The sequence below is a fragment of the Nelumbo nucifera genome, chromosome 3 (assembly GCF_055504915.1).
Source record: "Nelumbo nucifera cultivar China Antique chromosome 3, China Antique-T2T, whole genome shotgun sequence".
In the NCBI taxonomy this organism is placed as follows: Eukaryota; Viridiplantae; Streptophyta; class Magnoliopsida; order Proteales; family Nelumbonaceae; genus Nelumbo; species Nelumbo nucifera.
Window position 1 is genome coordinate 20237500 of NC_142651.1, and position 13914 is coordinate 20251413.

A 13914-nucleotide genomic window follows, 5' to 3' on the forward strand; every position below is an offset into this window, starting at 1 on the left:
AGCATGTGAAACCTTCGCAATGAGCTGAATGTGTATCACCCCCTCACCTCTTGATGTTAAAATTCAACAATAGCAGAGAGACAACTAGATGTGACTAGATTTTTTGTGGGGCTGAAGTCTAAATATGAACTAGTGCAGGCACAGATAATAAGCGGATCAACTCTTCCTTCCTTAGAAGAGGTGTTTGCTCAGCTTAGTAGGATTTCTATTAGATCTACCGAGAATTCTAGTGTCTCTGATAGGTCAGCCTTTGCAGTATCAAGGGGTCATGGTGTTAGAGGTGGAGCTCGAGGAGCTCAATCTGGCTATAGTGGTAGCAATGGACCGGTGTATGGTCGTAATGGTGGTGGTGGACCTATGTATAGTCGTGGTGGTTTCCGTATTGGAGGTTAAGATTTAGGGGGAGTCCGTGGTAGAGGACGCAGTTCTGGTCTGAGAAGATGTACACACTGTGGTATGGATGGACATACCATCAATTATTGTTATGATTTGCATGGTCCACCTTCAACTTGGGCCAATCATGCCGTGACTAGTGACAGTGGCTCTAGATAGGAGAGCCATTCAGCTGATCAGATGCCCTCTATATCCACAGATGTTCTCGGGAAGGAGATGATGAGTGTTCCCTGTGATGAGTATGAGAGGTTTGTTCAGGCCACATCTCAACAGAATACAACCATTCTTGCACACTCAGGTATGGCTTGTCTGGCAGCTAAACCCAATCCCTGGATTATTGACTCTAGAGCCTCCGATTACATGACTAGAACTCCAGGTGTGTTCTCCTCTCTCTCTCAGTGCTCAACATCACAATCTGTTACCCTTGCTAATGGTTCCACATCCTCCATTTGTGATGTTGGTAATGTTAATGTGGATCCTTTATCTTTATCCTCAATTTTGTATGTCCCCAAATTTCCTTTTGACCTTATGTCTGTTAGTAAGTTGACCAAGTCTCTTAATTGCTCTATCACTTTTTACCCTTCTTTGTGTGTTTTTCAGGATCTCAAGACGGGATGAAGATTGGTGGAGGGCATGAAGATGGTGAACTATATTACCTTGATGGTGGTGGAAGTACGTCAACAACTTTTCAGCAGACATCTCTCTCTCCTCCCTAGTGGCACTGTCGATTTGGTCATCCATCACTTAAAGTTTTAAAGTCTCTTGTTCATTCGTTGAGTCATCTTTTTGTTTTGGATTGTGAGTCATGTTAGTTGGGGAAACATCATCGTGTTCCCTTTATTCCTAGGGTTGATAATCGTATGTCGAGTCCTTTTTCTTTAGTTCATTCAAATGTTTGGGGTCCCAATAAAGTAATGTCATATAATGGTTATAGATACTTTGTTATTTTTGTTGATGATTATTCAATGATGATGTGGCTTTACCTAATGAAAGTAAGGAGTGAATTGTTTACCATTTTCCAAAAATTTTATGCTGAAACTTGTAACCAATTTGGTGTACACATTAAAATTCTTTGTTCCAATAATGGCCGTGAATATTTTATACACCATTTTAGGAGTATTTGGAACATGGCATTATCCATCAAACTTTCTGTACCTACACCCCACAACAAAATGGGGTAGCTGAGAGAAAGAATCGTCACCTTTTGGAAACTGCTCGATCCCTTATGCACCAGATGAATGCACCCAAACCTTTTGGAAACTACTCGATCCCTTATGCACCAGATGAATGTACCCAAACTGCTCGATCCAATTATAAACTTCATGTTTATGTCTAGAAAATAAACATATTTATGAGAAGAAAAAGAAGAAAGAAAAGAAAATTCAAAAAATATGGGGATTGAACCCCTATTTTTGTTATAGGAAAAGAAGAAGAGAAAAGGTGGAAGAAGAAGAAGAAGAAGAAGAAGAAGATATGGAGGAAGAAATGTGCTGATTAGACAAAACTTTATGTTTTTCCCTTATTGGTTCAAATTCTGAAGTCTTTGAGGGTTCAATACAGTAGTTAGCAATGTTTGTGTTGATTAAGCCCTAACAAATAAGAAAATAATAAAAAGAAATTAGTTTATAAACACAAAAAATGAATATTTTTGTTTAATAATGTCAATTTTATAATTATAATCTCAAAAAAGTAACAATATAAAAGTATTTTATAAGACACTATACAAAGTTGCTAGGTGATTGGGCGAGGCGAGCCTCCAAGGGCGCCCGCCTAGGCATCGCCTTGACAACTATGTTGTGCTTACATTTTGCTTTCTGATTAACCGGATGCCCACGTCCATCCTTGATGGTCATTCTCCTTTCACCACTTTGTTTCCTACCTTGTCTTCGTTTCCCCTTTCTCTTTGGATTTTTGGGTGTCTATTTTGTTCATAATCCCGGACCGGGAAGGGACAAGTTAGATGCACAATCCCTTAAGTGTATCTTCTTTGGCTATTCTCGGACCCAGAAAGGGTATAAGTATTATAATCCTAGTTCTCGACGTTCACTTGTGTGTGTTGATGATACTTTCTTTGAGTCCACTCCGTTTTTCTCGGGATCAAGTGATGTTTTTTGTTTCCTCACCACCGCCTCCTCTTCCAGTTCCATTTGCGGATCCCATTCTACTTGTTCCAGCTGTAACCAAGTCTTTGACTCCGGTGCCACCTCCTGTTGAACGGCCAACTATTCGTCATATGTATACACATCGCCAACATGTATTGGCTCTTCTTACAACTCCATCATTGTCGACAGACCTGACAGTTGTTCCCACACCAGCCCCAACCCCAGTTTTTGAACTTGATCTTCCCATTGCCTTGCGGAAAGGTAAACGAGTTGCACCCTTTATCCTATTTCTAATTATGTTTCTCTCACTAACCTTTCTGCTTCCCATTGCCAGTTTATCTCATTGTTATTCTCTGTTGTTGTTCCTACGGATGTCTAGGAAGCTCTTGCCTCTCTAGGGCGGTGCCATGCAATGGAAGAACTCTCTACTCTAACTCATAATCATACATAAGACCTCACCACACTTCCTCCTAGTAAGTAGGTTGTCGGTTGTAAGTGGGTATGCACTGTTAAGTATTTACCCGATGGTAGTGTAGAGTGGTTAAAGGCTAGATTGATTGCCAAAGGGTACTCCCAAACATATGGTATTGACTACATAGAGACCTCTCCGGTTGCTAAGATTGGTTTAGTTCGTGTTGTGATATCTCTAGCTGCTATGTATGATTGACCTCTCTTTCAGCTTGACGTCAAGAATGCTTTCTTACATGGTGATTTACTTGAGGAAGTCTATATGGAGCAACCACCGGGCTTTGTTACTCAGGGGGAGGATGGTAAGGTGTGCAGACTAAAGAAGGCCATTTATGGACTTAAACAGTCTCCCCATGTGTGGTTTGGTAGGTTTAGTGAGGTGGTAAAGAAGTTTGGTATGAAACAATGCCACGTTGATCTTTTTGCAGGAACACTTTCAAACAAAGGGCCTTGGTAAACTAAAGTATTTCTCGGGGTAAAAGTAGCATGGTCTAAGCATGGTATTAATTTGTGTCAGAGGAAATATGTTCTTGATTTGTTGGAAGAAACAAGATTGTTAGGTGTCAAACTAGCTGAAACACCTATGGAATCAAATATTAAGCTGAGCAGTGATATGGGTGAAGAGTTTGAAGATCCTGGAAGGTACAGGTGGCTGGTGCGTAAACTAAATTATCTAACTATTACTCGGCCAGATATCTCATTTGCGGTTAGTGTGGTAAGTTAGTTCATGCAGAAACCTCGGGTTCCACATTGGGATGCAGTTTTAAGGATTGTAAGGTATTTAAAGGGGGCTCTTGGTCGTGGCTTGATATTTAGAAGTGGAGGAAAACTTAAAATAGAGGGATATATTGATGCTAATTGGGCTGGCTCTTTATCTGACAGGAGATCCACTACAGGCTATTGTACTTTCCTTGTGGATAATCTGGTGACACGAAAAAGTAAGAAACAGACAGTTGTAGCAAGAAGCAGTGCAAAGGCAGAATATAGAGCTATAGCACATACTACTTGTGAATTAGTGTGGCTAAGAAATCTTCTACAGGAGATGGGATATTCCATTGACACTCCAATGAAGCTCTATTGTGATAATTAGGAAACCAATGGGTAGACCTGTTCACCAAAGGGTTGAGTCAGGGGAGAGTGAGCTACATATGTAACAAGCTGGGACTATATAATATATACTCACTAGCTTGAGGAGGAGTGTTAATGTCGACTGTGTAGGGGTACTTTAGTCTTTATATTTATGTTTAAGTTGCTGATGTGTAATGTTCTATTAGTAGTTGTGTTCCTTACTTAAGTGGGGACAAAGGAGTCTTTTTGTTCTTGAATAGAAACATATAAATTAAACCTGGCCGACTAGAGAGAATATAACTCTCTCTTGTTCGAACCAGAATTCTTCTCCTTCTCTATTTTCTTCTCTTCTCCTTTTTTTTCTTCTCATCTTTCTCTTACTTCTACAGTCCTTATTCTAACAGAATTCAAGAGCATATTAGATTTTAATAGGGTTAAGCCTGAAGCCATTCCACAGTCTTTCTACCTGTCCGCCAAAGGGCTCTAAAGCATTGGGTAGCCTTAGAAGTGGAAATGTCATTCTGGTTGGGGAAGTCGAAGGTGGAAGTTGTTGTTGACATGGCTGGTTGGATAACACGTGAAGGAGAAATAGAAGAGTTGAGTAAACATGCAATGATGCAAGTAGACATGTGGAGGAAGCAATGGTAAAGGAGAAGAGTTGGATAAGTCAAACTAAAGAGATTGACAAAAAGGAAGAGCAGGGACAACTAGTGGGGGAGGGGAGTTTAAAGTAGAAAAAAGAGTTGGAGGTTGCCCTCTTGAGAGAGGAGATATCTTGGAAGCAAAAATCAAGCGTGAGGTGGATCAAAGGAGATGGAAATACAAAATGTTTCCATAGGATAGCAAATGGAAGAAGGAAAAATTTTATTTCAATGTAATAATCTAAAGGCCTTTGCAAATGGTAGGAGAAGGAAAAATTTTATTTCGGTGTTGGACTTGGAGGGTGGAATAGTTACCCAACAAAATGATATTGCAATGCCCTTTGTGGATCATTTCAAATCAGTCTTTAGGAAGCCGGTGACAGGGAGATAGAAGCTAGAAGGATTGGAATGGCCAACATTGGATAGTAATTTGAGTAGAATTTTGGGTAGATGGTTTGGTGAAGAAGAGGTAAAGAATGCAATTTTCTCTGTGATTGTTCTAAGGAACCAAGCCTTAATGGTTTTATTATGCCTTTAAGCTTTTTACCAAGACTATTGGGAGTGGTTAAAAGGGGACTTTGTATGAGGAGTTTTTTCGTAGGGAGATTATCAGCAAGGTTGTTAATGCAACTTTCATTGCTTTGATCCCTAAAAAGTCAAGTACTTTCCATCCAAAGGATTTTAAACCGATTAGTTTGGTGACTAGTCCGTACAAGATTCTAGCCAAGGTTCTTTTCCTTAGACTAAAAAAGGTCTTCCCTTCAATCATCTCACAATTCCAACGGGCTTTCATACAAGAGGGACAAATTTTGAATCAAGTACTTATTGCCAATGAATGTGTGTTGTGCAAATCGGATCTAGAAAAGGCCTATGATTTTGTAGATTAAAATATTTTAGTTGAAGCTATGAAAAGTTGTGGGTGAAGGTAGTGTTGAGCAATCATGGGCTTGTGGCTAATGAATGGGATGTTGCAAGTCAGGCTAGACTACTAAAGCTTCCCTGTGAAAAGCCATCCAAGCTATTCTTTCATTGCTCTTGCCTTGGTTCAGGTATGATTTGCATTTTGATAACCGAATTAAGTTGGGAACAAGTCTGGTTTGGGAATTTTCCTTTGAGGGATCAATTTCCATCCTTATTTGCTATTTCCAACTATAAGAATGAGCTTATATATGCTTTTTTTTATGCCTTCCAATTATAGTATTGGGTTTGAATGGGTTTTGGGATTCAGAAGGGCTATTAGGGACACAAAGTTAAGTAGTACTTTGACTTTAGTGGGTATTCTTGATGGGGGATTTTCTGGATCCTACTAAGCTTGACAAAAGGATTTGGACCTTTTCTCCCTCTGGTTCATTCACTTGTGCTTCCTTTTTCAAAGGCTTGACGCAGCCAAATGTATTGGGGGTTTGGTTTTTCTTACAAAAGAGGTTTGGGGTAAATGGTAAACCTATTCCACGAAGGGTTGAGAGCTTTTGTTGGGAGGCTTTCCTGGAAAGGATCAACACTTGTGATTTTCTTCAAAGAAAAGATCTAAAATGTGTTCATCCCCTCATCAGTATATTCTTTGTAAGGCTGATGGTGAGAATTGCTACCACTTATTAATCTTCTGCTACTTGTTAAAGGTATTTGAGAATGGTTTTCTTCTTTGTTTGGGTGCAGGTAGACTCCTCCCTCCCCACCCCCCAATGTGCAAAGCTTGTTTGCCTCAATCTTTTCCAGTTGGCCAAAGAAGAGGGAGGTGGAGGTTTGTAAGGGCTGCCATTAGCTAGACCATTTGGGAGGAAAGGAATTCAGGAATTTTTTTTAGAGAGAAGGAAGCTCTTATGGGGTTGGTTTTTACCAAAGTGGTACACTAGCTGAAGTCTTTGGAACTCTTTCAAGGTTTGGATGATTTGCAAAGAAGTTGGAAAACAATTGCCATCTCAGCCCTGATTAGGGAGGCCCCGGTCTTGTCTTGGAGCCCTCCTCCCAATGGTTTTTTCAAGCTGAACTTTGACAAAGCAGTGGTTGAAATCCAGGGCCCTTAAGCATTGGAGTGTGATAAGTAATGAGGAAGGGAATTTAGTTGCTCTTTTCTCAAGACCAATTGGAGAGGGTGACTCCCTTAGGGCTGAGATTCTAGCAGCCTTGGAAGGTGTACAAAGAGCCAAGGAGCTGAACATTAGCAAACTTATAATAGAAAGGGATTCTAAAATGGTGTAAACCCTTAAATATTTATGGATTCCTCTTGGTGCCAACTCTAGGAATTTGACTTTTTGGAATTTGGTAGTGGAGAGGTTTGAAAAGAAATTGGCAGTGTGGAAAAGGAACTATGTTTCTTTGGGAGGCACAATAACACTCATTAAGTCCACTTTAGCCTTTGTGAAAGGGATTGAGAAAATTATGAGGGTTTTTTTTTTTTTTGTGGGAACCAGGGGTGGAAAAGGACCAATTAGTAAGGTGGGAAGTGGTGAGTAGAAGAAAGGAATTTGGTGGCCTGGAATTAGGAAGAATGAAGGAAAAGAATTTGGCTCTACTAGGTAAATGACTATGGAGATTCTTGTGGGAAACAAACAAACTGTGGTATAAGGTGGTGGTCAACATTCATGGGCTCTCTGAGAATGGTTAGGATGTTGGAGTCTCTAGTAGGGCATCTAGTTGCTTCCAAGTGGAAAGTTGTTCATAAGGTTCTTCCACTTTTTCTCGGTCGCATCAGGTTTGATCTCAATTCAGGTAATTAAATTAGGTTTTGAGAAGATTTATGTGTGGGTGAAATTCCTTTAATGGATTTGTTCCCTTATTTGTTTTCCCTTTCATATTTCAGGGGAAGATCAATTTTTGAGTTTTTAATTCCCTCTCCCTCACTTTTTGGGTGTGGGTGGAATTTGGGTATCGTAGGAATGTGAGAGACACAGAATTGGGCCTTGTTTCAAACCTTTTACAAATCCTTGAGGAGGCTTTCCTTGATACTAGTAAAGGAGGCACTCATTTGTGGACTAGTCATCCTTCTAGGTCTTCTGCCCAATCTCCAATGCTTTTTCTAGTTAAAGAAGTTTGGTGTCGGCCTATCCCCCCCCAAAGTGGGTGCTTTAGGTTGGGATGTGATCCATGGTGCTATTAATACTTGTGACTTGCTCCAAAGGAAGAGACCAGGCTGGTGCCTTCCCCAAATTGGTGTATCTTGTGTGAATCTAAGGTGAAACTGTTTATCATCTTCTAATCTCCTACCCCTTTGCTTGTTGTATTTGGGTTTGGTTTTTGTCATTTTTTGGTTGCAGATGGAACACTCGAAATAGAATGGACAGGTTATTTGGCTATTCTACATTCAGGTAGCCAAAGAGAAGAGGGAGGTTACTTTGGAGATGTATGAGGGAAACAGTGATCTGGACAATATGGGAGGAAAGAAATCTTAGAATTTTTAGAAGAGAAGGAAGCCTTGAAGGGACAATATGGGGGCAGCTGAGGCTACCCAAGAATTGTAATATGTTGATTTTAAATTCTTGGAGGGACAATAAAAAAATCCCTTTACAAAACCAGATTCCTAACCTTCAATGTCAAAACAAATACTCTAAACCGTGTGTCTGAAAGGGGATTGGTGCCAGGTTTTCAAGAATAACTAGATACGTTTAGAAAATTTTGAAGGTACCCTAGCATATGTGACTCCTTGAGAGTAGAGATCATGGCATTGTTGCAGGGAATTAGGTTAATATTCTACTTGGTCCTTGAGAGGTTGAGGTTGTGGGGATTTTCTAGGGTGGTGATAGTTCGGAAATTAGAAGACTTTGAGGGTGAAGGACCTTGAGTTGAGAGACCTTATTAATGAGGATAGGGCCTTAGCTTCTAGGCTGAATATGTTTAAATGGATTCAATCATTTAAGGTTGGGTAACTCTTAGGGCTGTAAATGGATAGAATTAGAATCATATATGCCTCTATCCAAAGTTGATTCATTAACATATGTGAGGTTGTGGGGGTTTTCTAGGGTGGTGATAGTTCGGAAATTAGATGACTTTGAGGGTGATGGACCTTGAGTTGAGAGACTTTATTAATGAGGCTAGGGCCTTAGCTTCTAGACTGAATATGTTTAGATGGATTCACTTAAAGGTTGGGTAACTGTTAGGGCTGTAAATGGATTGAATTAAAATCATATATACCTTAAAGGTATTAATGCCTCTGGCATACTCCTCAGGGCGTTTTGGGAGCAGCTACATGAATCCTGTTTTGCCACTTCGTTCTGTTCAGTGCCATATCCAGCCTACCATTAATAATATAAGGTAAAATATTATCAAAATTTTATATATTACTAATAAAGCAAACTAGAAGTGGCATTGATATTAATAAAATGAATTTGAAAATGACTTTTATGAGAATAAAATCTGCGGCTCTTAAGTAAAAAAACAATATTCAATCCAACTTTGAATTATACTTGTGTGTGTGTGTGGATCCATATATGATCCAACTATAAACTGATTGAATTTTGAATCACCATAATTGGATTGAATCTGAATTTGGACTAATGGATACTGTTTGTGGCCATAACAACTCAATGAAAAATAGTTGCTAGAAGGACTTGAAGAATGGAGATTGACTTGCGTTAGGGATCAATGGTACAGGGCTATTGCTTTTTTTTAGGAGGGTGTACTGATGATGGCTCACTTTGCCACTTTTCCTGTCTTTGGAGCAATAGACTTGCATATACTTTCTTATGCTGTTAATTAATAGAGTTTTTTTTTGTTAATGGTATGGAGAAAGACTGTAAATTTTGTATCCATTTCCCAGATATACCTGTACCATGCCTCTCAAAGATATGAATCCTGTAACTGACTTACCAATAGGCATAAAAATATTTTAATGATTGTTTATGATGTGCTTAATTAATTGGTTGAGTCATCTTGTAATTTTTTCTTCTTTACATCAGTAGTATGGATGGATTGTTTTTTCTTGAACGAAGCACCCAGAGCTTAACTTGTGTTGGCAAAACTATTTTATTTTATTTGTTTGGTTATGCTTGCTTCTCATTCATTCTTGGGGTTTGCATTCCTAATGTTGAGTGATCTTCAAGCAGGCTTCTTGACCCAGATTTGGAAAGTTCTGGATCACTATTTGTTGGTAGCTACATTCTACAACTTATTTTGCATTTGCCTTTGCAAATGGCACAACATATCCGGGATCTCATTACAGCTCTTGTTAGGCGCATGCAATCTTGTCAAATTGCAGCTTTGAAAAGTTCGTTGCTGGTTATTTTTGCAAGATTGGTAATTTGTTTCTACTTGTCTTCATTTTGTCTGAGAGGCTTGAGTTCTTCATTTGCAATCTTGTACTGCTTTGCATTTGCTTGAGTTTCTCATATTACCTTCTATGACATATATGCCTCTAAGTGAAAATGATGCAGGACATGAAGAAGAGAAGAAAAAGGCCAAATCTTAGATTGCCAAGAATTCACTAGAAAACTGAGGTCTTGTGCTAGGTTGACAGGGCTTTTGGCTTCATTGGGGCCCAAAGGTCTGGGAGCCTGGGCCACACACCTGGTAAGGGGTTTTGTTGCTTGGACCCAGCCTGGCCTGCATGTTGGGCCCCAGTTGCAACCAGACTTTCTGGTCCTAAAAGCTGTATTTCATATTATACGAGGCCTGATGGAAGTTTAGGGTCCAGGCAAGCCGCGCTTGCACAGAAAATCTTGGTCTAGGCCTAGGAATTTGTGCACTGGACAGGCTGGACTAGCAATGATCAATACTGGTACTGAATCCAGGGTTTCATATGAATGTATATATATTTATATGTTTAATGTAGAACTCTGCTATTTGGTAATTTGGCTGTCTTTCTTCAGTAGTAACCTGGGTCATATCCCAATTCTAGAGCTGCAACTTAGGTAAACTGTAGGCGCAACTTAAGCTAGGCCTAACCCAAACTGAGCTTTTTTAGGACCTGAATTTAAATTTTCAGGCTTCAGATTTGGCCTGGGCCTTGAAAAATCTTGGGTTAGGTTTAGGTTGACACCTTGGTAGCCCTGAGCTTGACCCAAAGCCTATTGAATGTAGGCCAAGTTTGGTCCAGCCCAAGTATGGCTTGACTTGCCGATGACGTTACATGCACACTGCTCTGTTCTTGTCCCTTAATCCCCGTGTAATGTATAATATGTAATACCTAAAAAAAAGTATGGATCCAGCTTAAGTTTTTTGCACAACTAAAAGGAGGCTTATTTGGTATTGGGCCTAAAAAGCTCGTCAAAAAAACCAAAAGAGCAGATAGAAGATAACTAGAAGAAGGTTTCTCAAAAAGTTGATAAGAAGAGTTTGTATTTGGGACTTGGGAGTCCTTTGTGGGATGGGTTTTCTGTGAGTGTTAGCTGTGGTGTTAGGGTTGGGTTTTTGCTTTAGTACTCCCATGTTGATTCTCGATGTTTTTTCTGGTTTGTAAAAGTCGTTGGGTGTAGTTTGGGTTGGTTTTGTTGGGGTTTGGGGTTTTCTTGCGTGGTGTTCCCGGGTTTGTTGTTTTCCCTCAGGTGATTGTTTATCACCTTTCTTGTATCTTCTTTTTGTTTAGTAAAATTTTATTTTATCTTAAAAAAAGTATGGATTGACTTCATTGACATATTAAAAAATGTGATGTAATGATGCAATTTACAAATATGGTGTCAAAATGCTTTTGTAAGAGGATTTGAACCCTAAATCTTATATATAATAAACAACCCTTCAACCATTTAGCCAAGTTCAATCAACCTTTAGTAACAATATATATATATATATGGAGTATATATATTATTCCCAACCCAGGCATGGCTAACACAGGTCAAAAAATGTTTTGGTTTTGGTTTGGGTGGTCTTCAACTTGGGCCAAGCCCCAAGGGTTCGCTTTTATAGATTGGCTTGGGTTGGCCCTGAACATGGCCCAACCCACCCAAGCTGCAGCCCTATCCAATTCTTTCTCTCTAACTAGGAATACAGCTTGGGCTGGTTGTGTCGCTTCAATTCAGGCAAACTAAGGGTTGGCCCTCGGTCTGAAATATGTTCCATTGCAAGAGACCTAACCTAAATGCTAAACAAATTTTTGCTCAATCTTCAGAAGGGTTCAACTTGGTTGGTTTCTGGGCTTTTAGTGTGAACTGTGTGAAAAGTAAATAATGTTGGCAGTTCTTTTCTAATACAATAACATTATATAAAACATATAAGTTTAACACTTCATATGTAGCGCATAAATTCATGGAGTATATGTATCTAGTGTGTCATCTGTCATCTATATGTAAATGCATGTTCTGTATTATATATGTTTCATAAGCGGTGTTCAGGCAAGCTTGGGTACCCATGGCCTAAGCAAGCACAAAGCATTGGGGTAGCCCGTTGACCAAAAACCAATCCAACTCATGCAAAATTTCAGTGTGTGATTGGTTCAAAAAGTCGAATACCTTAACTAGAACAATTATCCACTTGTCCATGAGTAGAATCTGAATACTCCCCCCCCCCCCCCCCTTCTGTCAGACATTAAAGTTTCCTTTCTACCATGATGAAGGTGGCATGTATATTAGTGTTATTGGTCTTCTCATATTTTCGGTGTGTGATTGCTTATATTAGTGTTATTGGTCTTCTCATATTTTCTTTTGATTGGATAAATTTTCCATCTTTTGTTGCCTATTTGTTTCTCTAGGTGCATCTAAGTTGCCCAAATGTTGAGCAGTTCATTGACTTGCTGATCACTCTGCCGGCTAAAGATCATGAAAATGCTCTTGTGTATGTAATGTCAGAATGGACAAAGCAACAAGGTGAGCATCATTCATACAGATTTTGTCTTGAACAATTAATATTTTAACCATATCACACAAAACGTAACTTTAATAGAAAATATTTGGGGTCAGCTAAATGAATCATATCCTGCAATTCTGCTCTATCAAAAGTTGTGTTTTCTATTGGATTGCCACTTTAGACCTCTGTTTTAAAAGCTGAGCTTGAAATGGTATTGCTTTTCCCTTTGGGTGGCAGGTCAGTGGTTCAATTTTCTGGGTCAAATGGGTCAGCCCATAATGTCATTAACTAATTACACAGTAAAAATTTTAAAAATAAAATCAGCTCATATTTAACAAAAATAAGTTTTAAAATTAGAATTTTTTTTACTTAATGATGGAAATGGCTAACAATACAAGAAAATGCAAAAAAAAAAAGAAAAAAAAAACTTACATGGATATCAGTTTTAAAACATTCGATATTAGGATTTGGATGAAAGCTCTTCAATAAGGGGGGTGGTTAATTGTCTAGTTTGTGACCCACTGATTGGGTCTAAAGTTTCAATAATTCAACAGCAACATTCTTTTTGCATGCAAAAAAGCCAGGGGTTCAGGGGCAAAATGGACATGGATTGCTGGCTGGATGATGGATTGACCTGTCTGACCAACTGGGTGAATGACGGGCTAAAAACAATGCTTCAGACAATTGTTTCTTTGTTCTCCAATTAGACCTGTTCACGGGCCGGGCTTCGGGCCTGACTTTACAGTATGTTGGGCTTGGGCTTCGGGCCGGGCCCATTTAAATTTTGGCAAAAGCCAAGCCTGAGCTGGCCCATTAACAGGTCTATCTCCAATTTCCCCTTTCGGAGTTTTTTGTTTGCACTAATTCATTCAATTTCATAATTTGGTTCAATGGAAAAATCTTGGGCTGACAAGTGTGAAAGACACATTTTAGTCTGGGAACAGCCACTTTGCACCCGCAAAAAAAGCCAAGGTTAGATCCATATCCAGTCCAAATCCTCCCCACCCACGCCCATAAGTAGCAGGGACCAACATAGGTAATGGCTTCTCATGAAATAATCATTATTGCACATGCAACTTAATGAACTTATCATAGTTGTTTCTGAATTTATCAAAATTAGATGCTCTTGGTTTTTTTATTTGTAAGTAAAGAAGTTAGATGCTCATAACTAAGAGCTTTTATAAAACTGAATTCTAACCTAACCAGATGTTAATTGAATTCAGGGGAAATTCAAGGGGCCTATCAAATTAAAGTGACAACAACAGCTTTGGCCCTACTGCTCTCCACAAGGCATGTTGAACTGTCAAAAATTTATGCCCAAGGTCATCTTATTAAGGTTTGTATAAGCTCCATCTGCATCGTTATGGATGGATAATTTTTTCAAGGCTTCATCTGCATAGTTACTGATGGACACAATCCCTAGGAAGCTTAGCCTTGTTTCCTGTACAGTCAACTGCAGGCATAGTTACTCGGTCAAAAGCCAAAGTAGCTCCAGATCAATGGACTATGATGACACTTCCCGCAAAGGTATT

General features: G+C 39.3%; 1 protein-coding gene across 3 annotated transcripts in view; it reads left to right on the forward strand.

Annotated features, from left to right (window-relative positions):
* The window catches only part of LOC104600656 (ARM repeat superfamily protein), a 60239-nt gene that overhangs the window by 44630 nt on the left and 1695 nt on the right, over positions 1–13914 (forward strand). For all 3 annotated transcript variants that reach the window (XM_010263733.2, XM_088900959.1, XM_088900960.1), the window contains 4 exons: positions 9712–9901; positions 12288–12402; positions 13606–13718; positions 13832–13909. In XM_010263733.2, the coding sequence (XP_010262035.1) occupies positions 9712–9901; positions 12288–12402; positions 13606–13718; positions 13832–13909 (496 nt within the window). The remainder of the gene's footprint in view (positions 1–9711; positions 9902–12287; positions 12403–13605; positions 13719–13831; positions 13910–13914) is intronic.